The sequence below is a fragment of the Anser brachyrhynchus genome (genome assembly GCF_964034855.1).
Source record: "Anser brachyrhynchus genome assembly, chromosome: 1".
NCBI lineage: Eukaryota > Metazoa > Chordata > Aves > Anseriformes > Anatidae > Anser > Anser brachyrhynchus.
The window spans coordinates 97,188,365-97,204,192 of NC_137694.1; the positions used below are offsets into that span (position 1 = coordinate 97,188,365).

General features: G+C 37.5%; 1 protein-coding gene across 7 annotated transcripts in view; it reads right to left on the minus strand.

Moving 5' to 3' along the window:
- The window catches only part of CFAP44 (cilia and flagella associated protein 44), an 81,067-nt gene that overhangs the window by 28,007 nt on the left and 37,232 nt on the right, over positions 1-15,828 (minus strand). For all 7 annotated transcript variants that reach the window (XM_080566704.1, XM_080566703.1, XM_080566705.1 and 4 more), the window contains 12 exons: positions 14,409-14,523; positions 13,732-13,896; positions 12,355-12,510; positions 11,951-11,998; positions 10,834-10,933; positions 9,498-9,592; positions 7,471-7,680; positions 5,987-6,097; positions 4,120-4,272; positions 2,899-3,117; positions 2,284-2,429; positions 1,085-1,355 (listed from right to left, as the gene is read on the minus strand). In XM_080566704.1, the coding sequence (XP_080422830.1) occupies positions 1,085-1,355; positions 2,284-2,429; positions 2,899-3,117; positions 4,120-4,272; positions 5,987-6,097; positions 7,471-7,680; positions 9,498-9,592; positions 10,834-10,933; positions 11,951-11,998; positions 12,355-12,510; positions 13,732-13,896; positions 14,409-14,523 (1,789 nt within the window). The remainder of the gene's footprint in view (positions 1-1,084; positions 1,356-2,283; positions 2,430-2,898; positions 3,118-4,119; positions 4,273-5,986; positions 6,098-7,470; positions 7,681-9,497; positions 9,593-10,833; positions 10,934-11,950; positions 11,999-12,354; positions 12,511-13,731; positions 13,897-14,408; positions 14,524-15,828) is intronic.

Consider the following 15,828-nt stretch of genomic DNA (forward strand, 5'->3'; position numbering starts at 1 on the left):
CTGGTAAAGAATTCCAACTGGCCATGAATAACTTAACCAAATTACTAAAATCCCAATTTCCTCTGTCTCCCTCACTATGCATCTTTCAAAAACTAGCTACTGACTAATATTAAAAATATTTAAAAGATGCATTTGTTTTATGTTGATGCTTTAAAATTTTAACTGCACCAAATGTATAACCAATACAAATTTAATTGCACATGATAGTACTTCTTTACTCAACAGATCTCATTACTTTTTTCAAGTTAGATAGGTTTCATTGAGGCACTCAAGAGATTTTTTAGTTAGGTGTGTAATTTTGGATAGTTCAATAAAGTCCGAACATGCTACGGTGGGGGAACTAACATCTCTCTTCTTGTGTATTATCAGTAGGACTGTTACCAAGTTCCAGTGTCTACTGTTCAGACACACTAACGTTAAAGAGCTGCACTGTGATTACAGGACAACTGTAAAATCATTACTGCTAGAACTTTACAAGACTGAAAGAGGAACAGTATCGTCATGCTCCGCTATTTTGCAAATTAGAAAAAATCCAACTTTTGAATTGTACAATAAATGGTACCAAAAGCATTGAGAAACTATGCATTTGGCATTCTCCAATGTTATTTCTAGAATCCCCATCCAGAGCAGAATCATACTCTACTGGAATAAAATCAAAGATGGGTATTAAGTTTGCCAAATCCTTGTGGTACTTCCATCCTAGGTATGCCTATGATTATACTTTTGAGCGAGAAAAAGATAGTACAATATGATATATGAACCACACACACTATGTGTATTTGGAGAAAAACACAAAACATTGAAAAGGAGCAATGCAGTCGTATTGCCTGTTTATTAGGGAATGTTTTGCAATAACTCTTCTTCCAAATTGTTTGGGAAACCTCAGCTTTTGCTATGAAAGATCTATGATGTCAAATAATTGAACTGGATTTTGGCCATATGCAGTAGTTTCATAGCAAATAGACCTAATTCAGTGAAAGAAGGTGGCACAGTATGTACGTATTCAGATTTGTTCTATAATCAGAGCTATAATTCTCCATATGATAAAAACAAGAGTTTAGGGGATCTTCATTTAGTGACTTACCCTAGGAGAGGGAATTTTGGCTTTTAGCTCTTTGTGAACATCCTCTGGAGACAAGATGTTGAAGGTAAAAATGTTTCCATCTCCACCACAGGTAATCAGAAACCTATCATCATAACTAGAACAGATCCCCCGGATCTGGCCATAATCATTGTCGTGTACATTGAAGGACCAGTAATCCTTCAGGGTATTTGCCGAGAGGTCTTTATCTTGGAGAGCATAAACCCGCAGTGCTCCATTCTGCATCCCACAGAACATCAATAGTCTGCTGGTACTGTCAGATAAGCAACCAGAAACAATAATAGAAGATAACTTGCAACAACGAAGGCCACAACTCAAAACACAATGTTTCTAAGGAAGAGCTAATCTAGCTGACTAAATGTAGACTTTCCAACTTTTGCTTTGTGGTTGCAAAGTATTTGGACCATCTAAAGTAAGTATGGTTTACTACTGCAGCCTTTTTCCCAGCTGTTTGCTCAGTACTGTTCTAGCATCTACTGAGTATCGCAGAACTGGTCTCAGCCCTGAATTGGACAGTGTAGAAGACATCAAGTTTAGAGATAAAAAAAAAAAGTTTTCCCTCCCCAGTCCTCATCTAGTAGGAATGGTGGCCAATTGAAATGCAGCCATCTGTGGATAAAAGTCTGAACTAAACCTGCCTCCTTAGAAGCAATTCATGCCTAGCCTTACAGGGAACCCTAACATTAGGAGTCTGAAAATAACTCACTCTTCCCATTTGTACAGTTCACAGAATGTCCTGAGAAGCCTGTACTCTTTGGACAAGAGAGATGGACTGATCCCTCCATGTTCTCCTCAAAGACTAACTGTGTCCTCTCTTTGCTAGCTAGCAAAGAGAATCAGTGGTCTGGTGATCATAATTTGCAATCCAATTAAAAGGGTAGCAGAGACTTCTGATGGTTCTTCTGGAGCTCTTCAAGCTAGGATGCATAAGCCTTAATCAATACTTAATTAGAAATCAGCCATTTTCATCTTGAAGAGCTTTTAAAGATACTCTGCCAGATACACTGTCCAACTGTGTCCATTATGAATTTTAAATGAAACTCTGAGGAACCAGGGAGAGTTCCTGTGTACTATAACTGATCCACAATTAAAAAGGAACAAAGCAGTGTACCCTTCTCCTTTCCAAGTTCAGTATCATCAAGCTTTGTAACAAAGCTATCTGTTACACTAAATTGTTTTACCCGAAGGAGATCCGGTGGATGGGATTGTCGTCAGCGTCCTCAATAGGAATAACTTCAAAGGGTTCATCATGCCTCTGTTCAGGGTCTTCTTGGTGCTGATTTGAGGAGAATGCACAATGATAGAGGAAACCTGAGTCATATCCACCCTGAAGAGAAGGACCATAAAGAAGTGTTGACAAAAGAATGCTGATGAAGCTGACCAGGTAAATGCAATCTTCTAAATAATTTTTCCTTTCTTAAGTATCTACTGTAGGTTAAGAAATGTTACTTCCAAACAACTAAAGACCCCTAGAGATAATCTATAATGATCACTGGCAATACAAACCATCCTACCAATATGTTAAATTCTACCTTCTGCTAGTGAGGAAACAGGTTAGCCTTTGTGCCCAATTCAGGCATCACAGAGAATAGTACCTATTTGAAATTTACTGAGTAATCTGAGCTGGAGTAGCACTACTGATTTAATTCAAAAACATCACTGAAAACATCAACTATGACATGAATTCCATGTCCTAGAGATGGCAGGTTTCAAATGAGTTTTCTCAGATACCCAGATGTGAGGGGAAGGTTGCCACATCTTGCAATCCCACCAATATGAAATAAAAATTGATTTACCAAGGAAAGCCAAAATTTCCCTGGTGCTGAATAAAACCCACAGAGAATAGGACTGGGCTCCTCTGGTATGTACAGAGTTGGCAATGGCTCTTCTTCAGGTTCCTCTTCAGGTTCTTCTTCTATGTCCTTTCCCATCTCCTGTTGCTGCTTTATCCATTCAAGCTTTGCTTTCTCCTTCTCCTGCCTTTTTTTTTCTCTCAGTGCAATCTCCTCTTCCAGCTGTTACAACAAGCAGTGAAACACAGAGACATGAAACTGACTGGAGGAATCTAATAAATGAAATCCAAGAAGATCCTGGCATTATATACACAGAATATCCAAAGAAATCTCTTTTACTTCAACTAAGCAGAGATTAACCAGACTTCATGGGAATCTCCAGTAGAAATGCCCACTCCTCTCCTCCGAAGCATTTTAACTCATAGTCCTCAGAAACAGAAACTGTTCTCATGCCTTTAAAAATCTACTGCTATATGGACTCTGCAGCTTATGCAACGTATTTCAGTGCTTCACCATCCTTACTGTTAAATAGCTTTCCTTACATTTTATCTAACATATCCTTGTTGCAGCTTATTAATTATTTTTCTACTCCCAGAGGGAAAAAAAAAGGACAATTAATACTCTCTCTCTCTATAGAAGCCCTTTCCATTTTTAAAAAGACTTACAGTGTCTCCCAACAATGTTACTCCACTTGGACCAAAAAGCTAGTTCTTATTCAGAAATACATAGATTTCAACAGTGAAGGTTCATTTTTCACACTAAAAAAAATGCCCCTCTTAAGTTATAACAACATAAAAAAATCAGAAATATATAACTGCCCCCCCAAAAAAAAAGATTTAATGTTTGCCTCAAAGCAACCACATGGGTGTTTTATGACTACTCAAAGGAATTTCCTACAGGGCTACCATCAACGACAAGAAACATACTTTCTCTGAAAATTACCAAAATGAAAATATTTTAAAAACTGATGTGCTAACTTCACTTTCACTAACGTCATCTTCTAATTCCTATAGAAACGCACATCATGCTTTCTGTTTTCTACTTGAATAAACAAACAGTAACTTGTAAATCCAAATGTTGTAACACAGCCACAGATGGACTCTACCTTGCCTTCCTCTCTAAGAAGCTTAGCAAAAATTGTATGCTTTAATACAGGGAGTAGAAACTTTTTAAAGGTAGTTTTGTCCTCTGAACATGAAATTCCTCCACAGGAGAGTACTTTACCTTGATTCGGGATTTAATACTATAAAAATGAAAGTACTGTGTTGGCAGGTTTTTGATTTGGTAGGTGGATGCTGTATCCTGTTCCTCAGGGACAGGGGCAGGAACCTGGAGAACAAAGCCATTCTCACAAAGGATGAGCAGCATGCTCTCCACCTGTACAAAAACACATAAAATACAAGTATGGGGCAGGTGTACAAATGGAATTGGGAGAAAGGGGAAAAAGTCAGTAGATGAACGGGTACAAAACCAAGCTCTAACCAGGAGGCATTAACCCTTAACTGTGCTGTCATTTAAGTGGACACTTTTAAATGGATGCTAGAAATCAGTGACCCTCTCATATACTGTGTATCGCAGGCAAAGTTAAAGAATTGAAGTCCTTGCCATATACAAAACAACTATCATTCTGACACCACCTAGCTAGGAAGCATCATGATGATATTTTGGGATTTTGGTTAAATTGAAGGGTAGATCTGACCCACAAGTTAGGAGGTGAGATTTTATTTTGGTAATTGCTTGAAAATTTGTATGTTTCTATACTACCTAAATCCCTTAATACCTTCAAGACTGGGCTGGGAATCTTGCCAGATGCTATTTAGCTTTGAGTTTGTTTGTTTGTTTTTTAATTGCTGGTACCTGTCAGGTCCCGTAAAATGCCAAGTAAGGAAGAATAGCCAAGGTGAAGGTAATATTTTTTTAGTTTTGAGAGTTTAAAAGGCAAGTCTTTATGTAGTTTCAATTTTCATAAGCTATCTGGAGAACAGAGAGAGTCTTATTTATCTGAACCGTCACTAAAAATGTGCAGACGGGGGTATATTAGAGTTGCTATGGAAACCTTAGCTAGGAACGATATGGTTCTTGTATAAAATTTCAGCCTTACAAACACATTCGTTAGATTTATAGTCTTTAATTACCATGGTGCTTATTTCAAAGAGGAAAAAAAATACTCAGATGCTTTAATCATGTTCAGCCAGTGTTCATATCCAGCAGTGGAGACCTAATACCGATAAACACAATTACTCAGAAGAATCTGAAAAAATCAAACACACATTGTGTGATTTTTAATAGTAGGGAGTATCTTGTCCTCAAGGAAAGGATCCAAAATGTCAATGTCAGACCAAGATCTATCATTTCTATAGTAAGACAGAGTTCATACCAGCAAGAGTTCTTTTGCCAGCACAGTTTTTATCTGTTCTCGCAAAAAAGCAACAGCTAAAGTTTGCTGCTGCACACCATTTTAATGCATCCTGGTGGCCGCTTTGTCAGTATTAAATACAATGAACTATCTCCCTTCTAGATAAGATTACTGGATTGACAAAAAAATTCACAAGTTACTCTAACCTCATCAGACTTTTAAAATAAGTATTAGCAAGAATCTATTTGAGTATGTCACTGAACAACTTCAAATAGAGAGCATAAGTTCTGAGAAATACCCAGAAGTTTTCTGAAAGCTTTGTCTGCAATTGCAAATGCCTGTTTTAACATCAGCAAGAGGCACAGGCAATAATACTCAAGCGATGCTTTTCTCAAAAACAACAACAACAACAAACACATTCCAAAAGTTAAGGCACTTGTCAGCTCAAGGCAGGGACTCAAAACACTAAGCAAAATTCTGTGGTTTACATATGTTTCTGCTCTTGATTATCCAAAGTCCAAATATGTCCAAATTAACTGAATCAGACATACAGCTACACAGGATCTATCTGTCATTCTGAAGCAGCATGCAAAACAAAGCAGCAAAACATCTTTTGCACTGTCTATAGAGAACATGGCTAGAGTGATTGATCTTTGTCTGTTTTCATTGGAAGTTCTTTTCAAAATGACATTCTGACACTGAAAGGAAGGAAAAAAACAAACATGCATTACTCACATGAGAAGGTGGAGACCACTGTAACGCCTGCACAGGCCCGGGGACACAGATGAATCCAATTGGCTCGTATTTGTCTTCAACAGCAAAAAAGAAAACTGTTTTGTCTTTACTCTGATGAAAAAAGAAAAAAGAAAAGAAGAGATAATGACTGAATGAAAGTGACCAAAACTGACCAAAAAATTTGTAGTACTGTATGAAATACGTACTTCAGATGTTTAGTGGCTAGACACGGGGACCTACAAGTGCCTTGGAACTTAGAATTGGATTTCCATGGTGATTACAGTAGGAAGGGGAATAAAAATCCTGCTCATCTTCCTCCAGGGCCCTGACTGCACTCGTAGGCTTTAATCACTGTGATGTGCCTCTGCTGGCTTCTCCATCCATGCATGTTCTCTGCCCATTGCCCCAGGAGCTCACCTAAAGCTTGGGCCCAGGTCCGGCCCTGGCATGAGCTATGTCATAGCCATGCCTGTTTCCAGCCCGATATCCTGCTGTCCCCAAGCAGTACTCTGGATTTCCTCCTTTGATTTCTGATGTGGCTTGTTACCTTGCCTTTGACTCATGGATGTTGGGCTGTTGGTGGAAGTGTTTGCTGTCACCAGCCCTGCTCTGCTCACCCAGCTCAGGCCCTGTGGGACCGTGCCCTGCGTTGGGGCACTGCCTTTGCTTGTGTTGAGGCCACCATAGTGGAGCAGCCCCACTGTTGCTGCTCCCAGAAAACCCTCATATTAGGAATGGCTCTCTGAAGTACTCACTGAGTTGTTCTCTTCACCTTCTGCTTTCATTTATATTTCTCTCATCTCAGTATCACATATATTTACTGTGCAATGCTGTCATGCACCTGCTTGTTACAGAGGTGATTTGTAAGACATGACAGCACAGGCTGATCTCAGATACTAAGAAAATCCGTAACTGGTGCACAAGATGAAGCACGGCAGCTTGAATTTTGCACTAAATGAAATACATGGCAATCGAGGAATATGAAACTGCAACTGAACTGCTAATGGCTGAAGGCCAGCTTTTAAAAAGAGGTACCCCACTGACTAGAAGTCATTTCAAAGCCTAGCAGGCACACTGACAACCTGATCGGTCAACCGTGCTGTAATGCAAACCAGTGTTGGGTAGCAGCTGGAGTGCTGCCAAGGTGGTGTACAAATGAACTTGCTTTTACTAAATCCAAGATACTACTAAACTAATTCCAAAATAAGCCAAATGCATCTTCAAAATGGATTACAGAATTCATACTAAACAGTCTAGTAATTCACCAAATGATGGTATGGATTGCATGGTTGGTTTCCTTCATATAACAAAGGTGTGTGCAAACAGATCCATCTCTTCCTCCAGCACTACAGAGAACTACAAGAAATGATCAACAGCAATAATGGAAGTATAACTGCATTGTCAGTAACCAAACTTTGCCTTATTTCTTTAAATAATTTCTACATTTGTGGGTTAAAAAAATAACCAAATGAAGTAATACATACCCCTGTGGCAAGGACATCTCCATCTCGTTCATAAGCCAAGGCCGTAACTGCAGAAGTATGAGGTTTGAAAGCTTGTTTCAGATTCATCTCTGCGTTACCTATATTGGTCCGTCCTCTGAGAATAGCCAGTCCTTTGGGATCATAAATTTCAATTATGCGAACAACACCATCTTCAAAGCCCACAGCAATTAGACCTCCTTTAGGATTTACCTTTGAGTGGAAGAAGGAAGAAAAAAAATCCCAATGTATATCAGTGAGTTTAGAATAACAATCTGTGTCACGTATTTTGGTGTTAACCTATAACTCACCTTACACAGACACAGCGTTAAAGCACGAAGAATGTTCCATACATGGAAAATCTTGTTTATCCTTTCTAATATGCTACCATAAAGGGAGGGGGAAGACTAGGGGTGGAAGGAGGTTGTTTTAATTTTTTTATATATATATATAATTTTTTTTACTGATGACATGCCATTGGGACTGGCAATATCAGTGAGGATGTAGTTGCAATTTATGAGCAAAAGGTGTTTCATATTGATATACATATATATCAGTATCTTCTTCTTAAGCAGAAGAGTTGGAACTCAAAAAGAAATTATTATACTACCCTGAATATAATATTTGGCATTGAATGTGGGCATGATTTCTGAAGAGATGAGGGCACAGATTTCATGACATCCAACAGGATCCCAAGATCCTTCTCTGCAGAACTGCTTTCCAGCTGGTAGGCTCCCAAGTAGTACTCATGTCTGTGGTATTCCTCCCCAGATGCAGGACTTTGCATTTTCCCTTGTTGAACTTCATGAGATTCCTCTCAGCCTGAATCCCCAGCCTGTCCAGGTTTCTCCAAAGGGCAGTACAGCTATCTGGTCTATCTGTCTGGCCACTCCTTTCCAGTTTTGTATCATCCGCAAACATACTGAAGGTGCACTCTGTCCCAGCATCCAGGTCATTAATGAGGAGTATTGGTCCCTGTAATGACCCCTGGGGTACACAACTAGAGACTTGCTTCTAACTGGACTTTGTGCTGCTAATCACTACCCTCTGGGGCCTGGCCATTCAGGCAGTTTAAAATCCATGTCACTGTTCACTTACCTAACCTGCACTTTGCCAGCTTGCCTATGAGGATGTAACAGGATACAGGTGTTTCAAAACACATGGGACAAAATTTTCTTAGCACAAATTTTCAAGTACATTCAAGCACTTTAAACTACGGGTACGTATCTAATAGGATTTTAAAAGAAGCTAGCTAGACTAAGTACTTCTGATTTTTTCAGCCTATGCTTAGTACTAACTTTTGTAAAACTGATCTGAATCAGTTTTGTAATGTACAATTTATTGTGGTGATCAGCTTACCTCTTGAATGTAGAGGTCATCACCTAATAGCATCCCTGCAGGTCTGCATGACAAGAATTATAGTCACAAGACTATAATGATGACTACCCTTGCCTTGGAAATTCAAGTAAAGCACTCTCCTCCATAAATTTGCTTTCAACGAAGCTGCCAGGCTTGCTATGTTTCCTTAAGAACATAACTAGACACTACTTTAATTAAAATTAGCAAATATGTCTAAAACTGATAGACCCCACACTCTACAAATGATCAGTTCTGGTGACATTTTTTTATGATTAATCTCCAAATGTTTGTGGATTGTCTGTGCTGTCATTTTGAAATGTGTTAACTACCTCATTTTAATTGACAATTACTTGGCTTGGATTAAATAGAAGCTGTTAGCCTATAAACTATCATTTCTTCCTGGACTGCATACAGAGATCTGATTTTAAAATCTCACAAAGACACAAAGCTGGATACACGACAATCCACAGTAAAGTCAAACTGTGCATATATATACTGTATATATACATACTACTACAAAAGCTTATGCACACATGCTACTACAGTAAATTCCAGCATGGTCTAAACAGTAACTTCTTTAAGGTTTTATATTGTGAGCACCTTTCTTTATGCTTGCAGGCTCATAGGCCCTTTATGATTTTTTCTTAACACACACAAAAGAAAAAACTTACAACACGAGGTGCCCATGTCAGTGCTGTTCCTCCTTGTTTAAACTGAATTTCACCCAGCTGCCTGTTGCTGGTGAAATCATAGATACGCACTGACCCTGTGTGGAAAGGAAACAACAGGAATTTATTTCTTGCAGTGTCATTTCCATTTTAAGATTCATGGTGAAACGTCTATTTATTTGAATGAAAGGCGGGATGGAAAGTTATTAATTTTTCTCTTTGAGTATCAAACGTCCATCTGGAAAGACATTCCTGGTGATTACAGAGTACCACAGCTATCATGGTGCTCATCAACAAAACATAAGCTTTCTTCACTCTTTAGCTTACACACTCCCGTGAGTTGTCACAGCTGAGGGGTGTAGTAAGAAGTCCCATGCTGACCACCATGTGCAATTTTTGAGTAATCACAGGACTGTGGCCTACTCTAAGGGAAATCTGTACTGTCAACATAGGAAAAGATGATACGCTAATAGCTGGAATTGCCTAAGGAGCAAAATATTTAAATGGATGAAAATGGGAGGTTGTCCAAAAAAAATCCATTTTCATCAAAGGTGAAATTAACAGATTGGTAGATACATATATTGGTCTGCATAAAATTCCATTCCAGATGGCATATATCCTAAGTATCATTTGCTCAACTGGTACAAGTTTGTCTTCAGGCTAGAAGTGCATATATATTGTATAACACAGGCAAACGACAAGATACGGCTGACAAGAATTGAGTTAAAGACCTTGTAGCATTTTCTGAGCAGCATGAATGACATTGTTAATGCTCTGGCCTGTGGTTCTTCTTTCAAACCATGGTAAAGCTAACAGTAAGAAGCCTAAATAGCTGTATCTATATAAGTTAAATTAATGTCTGGCATTACACATTAGCTGTTGTTGAGAGCAAGATAGTTATTGCATTTTCTAAGAAAGCCACAAATATTACTATTCATAACGACTTACACAATACTAGAAATGTATGTAATTTCTTATAAAATAAAGATCCCAACACTTATCAATCCAGAAGCTTCAATACAAATGCTGTTATTCAATACAAATGTTGTCTTTCCAGCTGTTCCTTCAAAACAAACAGAATTTACAAAGCTTCCCATTAAAAATTTCTCTCATTAATATCCCAGGCTTATAAGATTAAGCATTCCCAGAGTATTATTTCAAAACTTTGATGTTTTGTCTTAACTGTAAAAGAACTGATCCAAGAATAACAGTTGATGGTAAATGGACTTTTCAAGAGCAAATACACAACTGCAATTCAAAACAGAGTAGTTCCAAACATAGCATCATTGCTCTGCAAAAACAATGATGACAGTGGTATCGGAGGAAAGGAATTACTTACGATCGAGAGCAGTGGTGGCCATAAGGTATGTCACAGGAGAGACACTCACAGCCTCAATCCTTCCGGAGTGAAAGGTATACAGGCACTCTGGATCACGGGTCTGTAGTGCAAAAGAGAAAACCAGAAATTCTGCTATGTGCTGGAGTTGCACTTGTAAGTTATTAGCAACTGTACCTTTGGCAGGCATGAGTTCCTTGTTTAAAAAAGAATAAAATCAAATGTTCATAAGAAGATCATGAACGAATTAGTATAAGAACATTAAGCTGTTTCAAAATCCCATCATTTTCTATGTGTAAATAAGGGGAAATACAGGAAAACCACTTTCATTGAGTGGTTTCAGACCTGAAATTAATATTTTCAGTACAGAGTTGTTGCTCTAAAGGCAAAGAAAATGCTCCCAGTCCTAGGCTTATACTGCCTTGGAAATCTTTTCATCATCCAAGGAATTGTAGTTTTTGTCATGTATCTTTTACGTTAATTTTTATATCATGTTTTATACATCTCTTTTTACCATGAAATTCTTGGAACATTATTTATCTGTTAGCCCAGAACTTTATTCCAATCAAAGGGAAAATTCCAATTTACTTCAACGTATTCTGGAGCAAAAACTAAATGCCCCCATTTTACCTTTGTTATTTCTTTCATCATCAAAAACATCTCCAGCAGTAATACTTGTAGCCAACTGGATAAAACATATCAAGTGCACTTCATCTTCTCCTTGTTTTTCCTAGTTCTTCATGTCATTTACAGGCAACAGTAATGACTCTTTCAAATACACCTAACTAGATAGGGTACGTAAGTACTCCTTGAACTCACTTCCTGCACTCATGCAACTTTTATTTCCAGTTTATGAAAATAAAATTCCTTTATGATAAATTTTAGTTGCCAAATTCAAATTAAGGAAGCAAAAATCAATAATGACTTTTGATAATCCTGCACAATCATTATAGTCAATAATGTTATGAAAATATTTTTTAAAGAAGAAAGATCTTATCAATGCTAAAATTTCCAGCTGTGCTGGAAACACAAACTTCATTGTAGATGAATCCCATATAATTAAATAAAGTAACTGCAAAGGAATTGAAATAAATCAGAAGAAAAACAAAAATGAACTTACCATATTTGAAAAAGTCAAATCTAGCTTCCAGATTGCTCCATTGGCATCCTGAAGAAGCAAAACCAAAACATGTAACCTGAATATTTTCAAACTCAACATGGAAGTAAAATTGCCCACAAGCACTCCTTAAAAGTTCCTCAATGATTATCATGGTGAAACTGAAATCACAGAAGGTAGTGCTATTGGTCCTATCAGTCCTCTCCATCAGTTCAGGATAATAGATTTTGACATTCTCCTACACTTATGCAGCTCTGGCTCTGCAAGTCATAGTCTCACATATTACCAAGATCGAAATCTACAGAAAAGAGATATACTGACCTGTAAGGTACTCCTGCTATAACCAAGCATTACTTCTCTCATTCTGTGTTTCTCCACAGGGCTGTACGTACTTGAGTGTATTTTACCTGAGCATACCAAATGGGCTGTCCACTGTCATGAACTTTTGACATGAAATTCAGACTGACGTTCCTGCCAACGTGAAGTTCATTCATAGGCTCCACCTCCAATAACCCTGTGTCATCCACACAATCAGCAGCATCTATTGTCTCAAAATTCCACACCTTCATGGAATGAAAACAAAAAATGGGAAAAAAAGAGACTGGGTTTTTATTAGGTCAGATTATGTTTTCATATACAATTAATATGGAAATTCAAAATAATAAGAAACCAGGGGAGGGTAGAATCTATAGGTGAAGATGACACCTGTCACATATGCCTCGCTGTTCTGAATCTAACCTAAAACAGTGAATCAGCAAATATTATCTCATACAATTGGGTGCAATGTAAAGTATATGCAAAAGTTCCCTCTCCAATTCTGATATAACAATAGATTAAATACAGCCCTGGCACTGGCAGAACTACACGTAGCAACCTCAGAGCTACAGAAATTAAATGATATCTGACAGCTCAGAGCATTGCTCATACTGAAGCAGCATGGAAGAAAGAATGGGAAATCCAACGCATCCATGTTCTTCTCTGCGGTATAGATCAGTTGGCACCTTGGAATCAAGTGAGTTTTCCTAATGGGCTAAGATTGATTTATGAAATACAACAACAAAAACAGGGTGTTTGGAACCTTGTGTTGTCTAGAATAGCTTCCTGATGATTATCTGGGTCTATAGAACATGAGCAGAAGACACGTCTTCCCTTAAAGAGCAAGTAAACAAGATAGCAAAATCCTTGACAATTGACAGATGAGATCAGAAACTGGTCTAGATACATAAACCATTTTGACCTTAATTTATAGGATTGTGTGTTAACTTCAGGATGCTTGATGCTTTTTCTTTTGATTGTTCCTGTGTTTCATTGCATGTATCTCTGAGGTTAAATGAAATAGAAATTAACTAATAACTCTAATAACCTCAGCATTAAAATAATCAGAAAATGTATTTCAAGTATTGCCATAGTTTATCGTTTGAAATAACACCAATGTAACACTAGGTCTGAAAATTATAAAGATTAACCAAAACAACATATGAAAAAAAGTGTTAGAATGCAGGGAAGCTTTTAGAGAATCACTGAAAATTATTTTGATTTATTTTAGTAGAAGGTGATTTATTTACCACTGTGAAACAAAAAATTTTGTGTAAACAATACTTGATTCAAACATTTACACTGGAGATGTGTCTGTATTCTGTTCTAAAAAAGAGTCATTCTCATAAAGCAACTGTAATGCAAAAATGCCCCTATAAATGAGCTCCAGAAATTAATAAATAAATAAATAAATAAATTACCTCCTGACCAAAAATTTGCACACCTAAAGGCAGAGCAAAAGAACTCACCCGAATGAAGCCATCTTGTCCAACAGTGGTAAGTTCTCCTTCGTCCAAAACTAACTGGGTGATAGGGCCAGCGTGACAAGGCTTGTGTCCAGCTCGACAGAGCTCTACTTTGATGAGGCCCCCTTCCCAGAGCAGCAAGTTGCCCCACTCAGCCCCTGAGATAACCTTCAATGCAGAGGAAGAGAAGCACTTAAGCACCTGCCCTTAACCATACAGAAATATACGCAAAAATATGGTTAACATTTGTGGCTTCCTTCTACAAAAGCATTAAATTAATAGCAATGTACAGATATTTCCAAGAGAAGGTGTAAAGGGAGACACAATTCACCTTTTTAGGAATATGACATCATTTACATGCACTGAAATGGTTGAGATTAGGGCTAACACACTTTATATTTCTGTACACTAAGGTTTTCACTATCCCATTAGAGAAGCCTCAGCTCTAAGCCAACAGAGATCTTCTGTCTGGGAATTACAATATTAACCATACTTTTCAATTATTACAATGCAAGCATTTTCTTTGGCAAATTAATGTCAATATTAGCTCATCAGAGCAGTGCACTGAGGGTCTAATTCATATCACTTAGAAGCAAATAGTAATTCTCCAACTAACTCAGTAGACTATATATCAAAACCTGAGAGGGAACATAAAATCAATTAAAATTGTTCTGACCTACCTTCCCATCAGGTAGCTCCACATACCCTATAATGTCAGTCACTGATGTTTTTCCAAACCTGCCCAAGGCTCCTTGCAACTTGAGACCACTGAATGTGAGAGCCATCTTCCAGAACCTGAGTATAGAAAACACATCCCTCTCTGACAAAAGGCTTCCTAGACATGCTCTTTACTCTCTCAGACATTATAATAATCTTACCAGGGATGCCGTTTTATGATGTTCATTTATTATTCTTTTTTCCACAGGAGACCTTGGTTTTTTCTTTTTAAAATGAGATATAACTTTGTAACCTCACAAACTTTTCCATATCCTACCTCCATGAAAAACCTGGGAGAAGGATTTGGCTTGGGTAGAATGAAGACTAAGCTATTATTTAAAACAAGTGTAAAACACATAGCTATATCTTTCCTGATACAACCAATACATGTAACTATAATAACATCTATTATAGTCTTGCTATCTCCACTGTATGATGTTCAACTTTGTAAATCCAAGGGACTAAGTTCCTCGCTAAATTTCATACAAGTACCACCATGCACATGAGCATGACTGCAAAATCTCAGTGAGCAAAAACTTTTATCATAGATCTTCAAAGCTATTCCTAATTAATTATATTATTTTAGCAGTATAAAAGATAGCTTTAAATTACTGCATTACAGAAAAAATAACATCTACAGCAAATAGGGATGGTGCAGGAGACATTACATTTAAGATAGGTGTTAGAAATTGGAATTTGAGCCCACATCCATATTAAGTGTCATGTACATCTCTGTTACAAAGCTATATCAGAGTTTATTCATAGCATTTAACTCAAAAGAAAGTTTATAAGAGAGTTTGTTTTGTCAGATTTCCATAAATAATATATTCTAAACCACTTCCATTCTTGGTCTAAATAAGTGATTTCTTGTTTCAGACCCACCTTGCAACCAAAATATAGAGCACATCTCAGATTTTGATCTGAATCCTCTATAAAATTCAGAGAAATTTTATAAAAGTATCGTTTCTATTACAATAGCATCCAAGTCATATCTTAAGTCACTGCTGTTTTAACAATGAACTTTGGATAAACACAGAGCACAAAGCTAGTCCCTGTCCCAAAAGGTTTAAAGCTCTCATTTATTATTTTATTACAAAAGAATCCATGAACTTACCAATGGAGGCAGTGTATGGAAATATACCTTTTGTAAAGTTCCTTGTGAGTTTTTGGTGGTATCAGTGGCTTTCTGATCCATGACATGGAAATCAGTTCTAATGTCTGCCCAAACAGCAGCTGAGTTCAATAAATCAAAGGTAGAAAGCCCAGATGGCAAAGGAGGCATGCATGCTACATTAACAGCTAGAAGACATGTATATGTACATATTTTTGTATTAAGTCTCCCCAATGCTTGTTGGAATTACAAAAATGGAGCCATTAGAATAG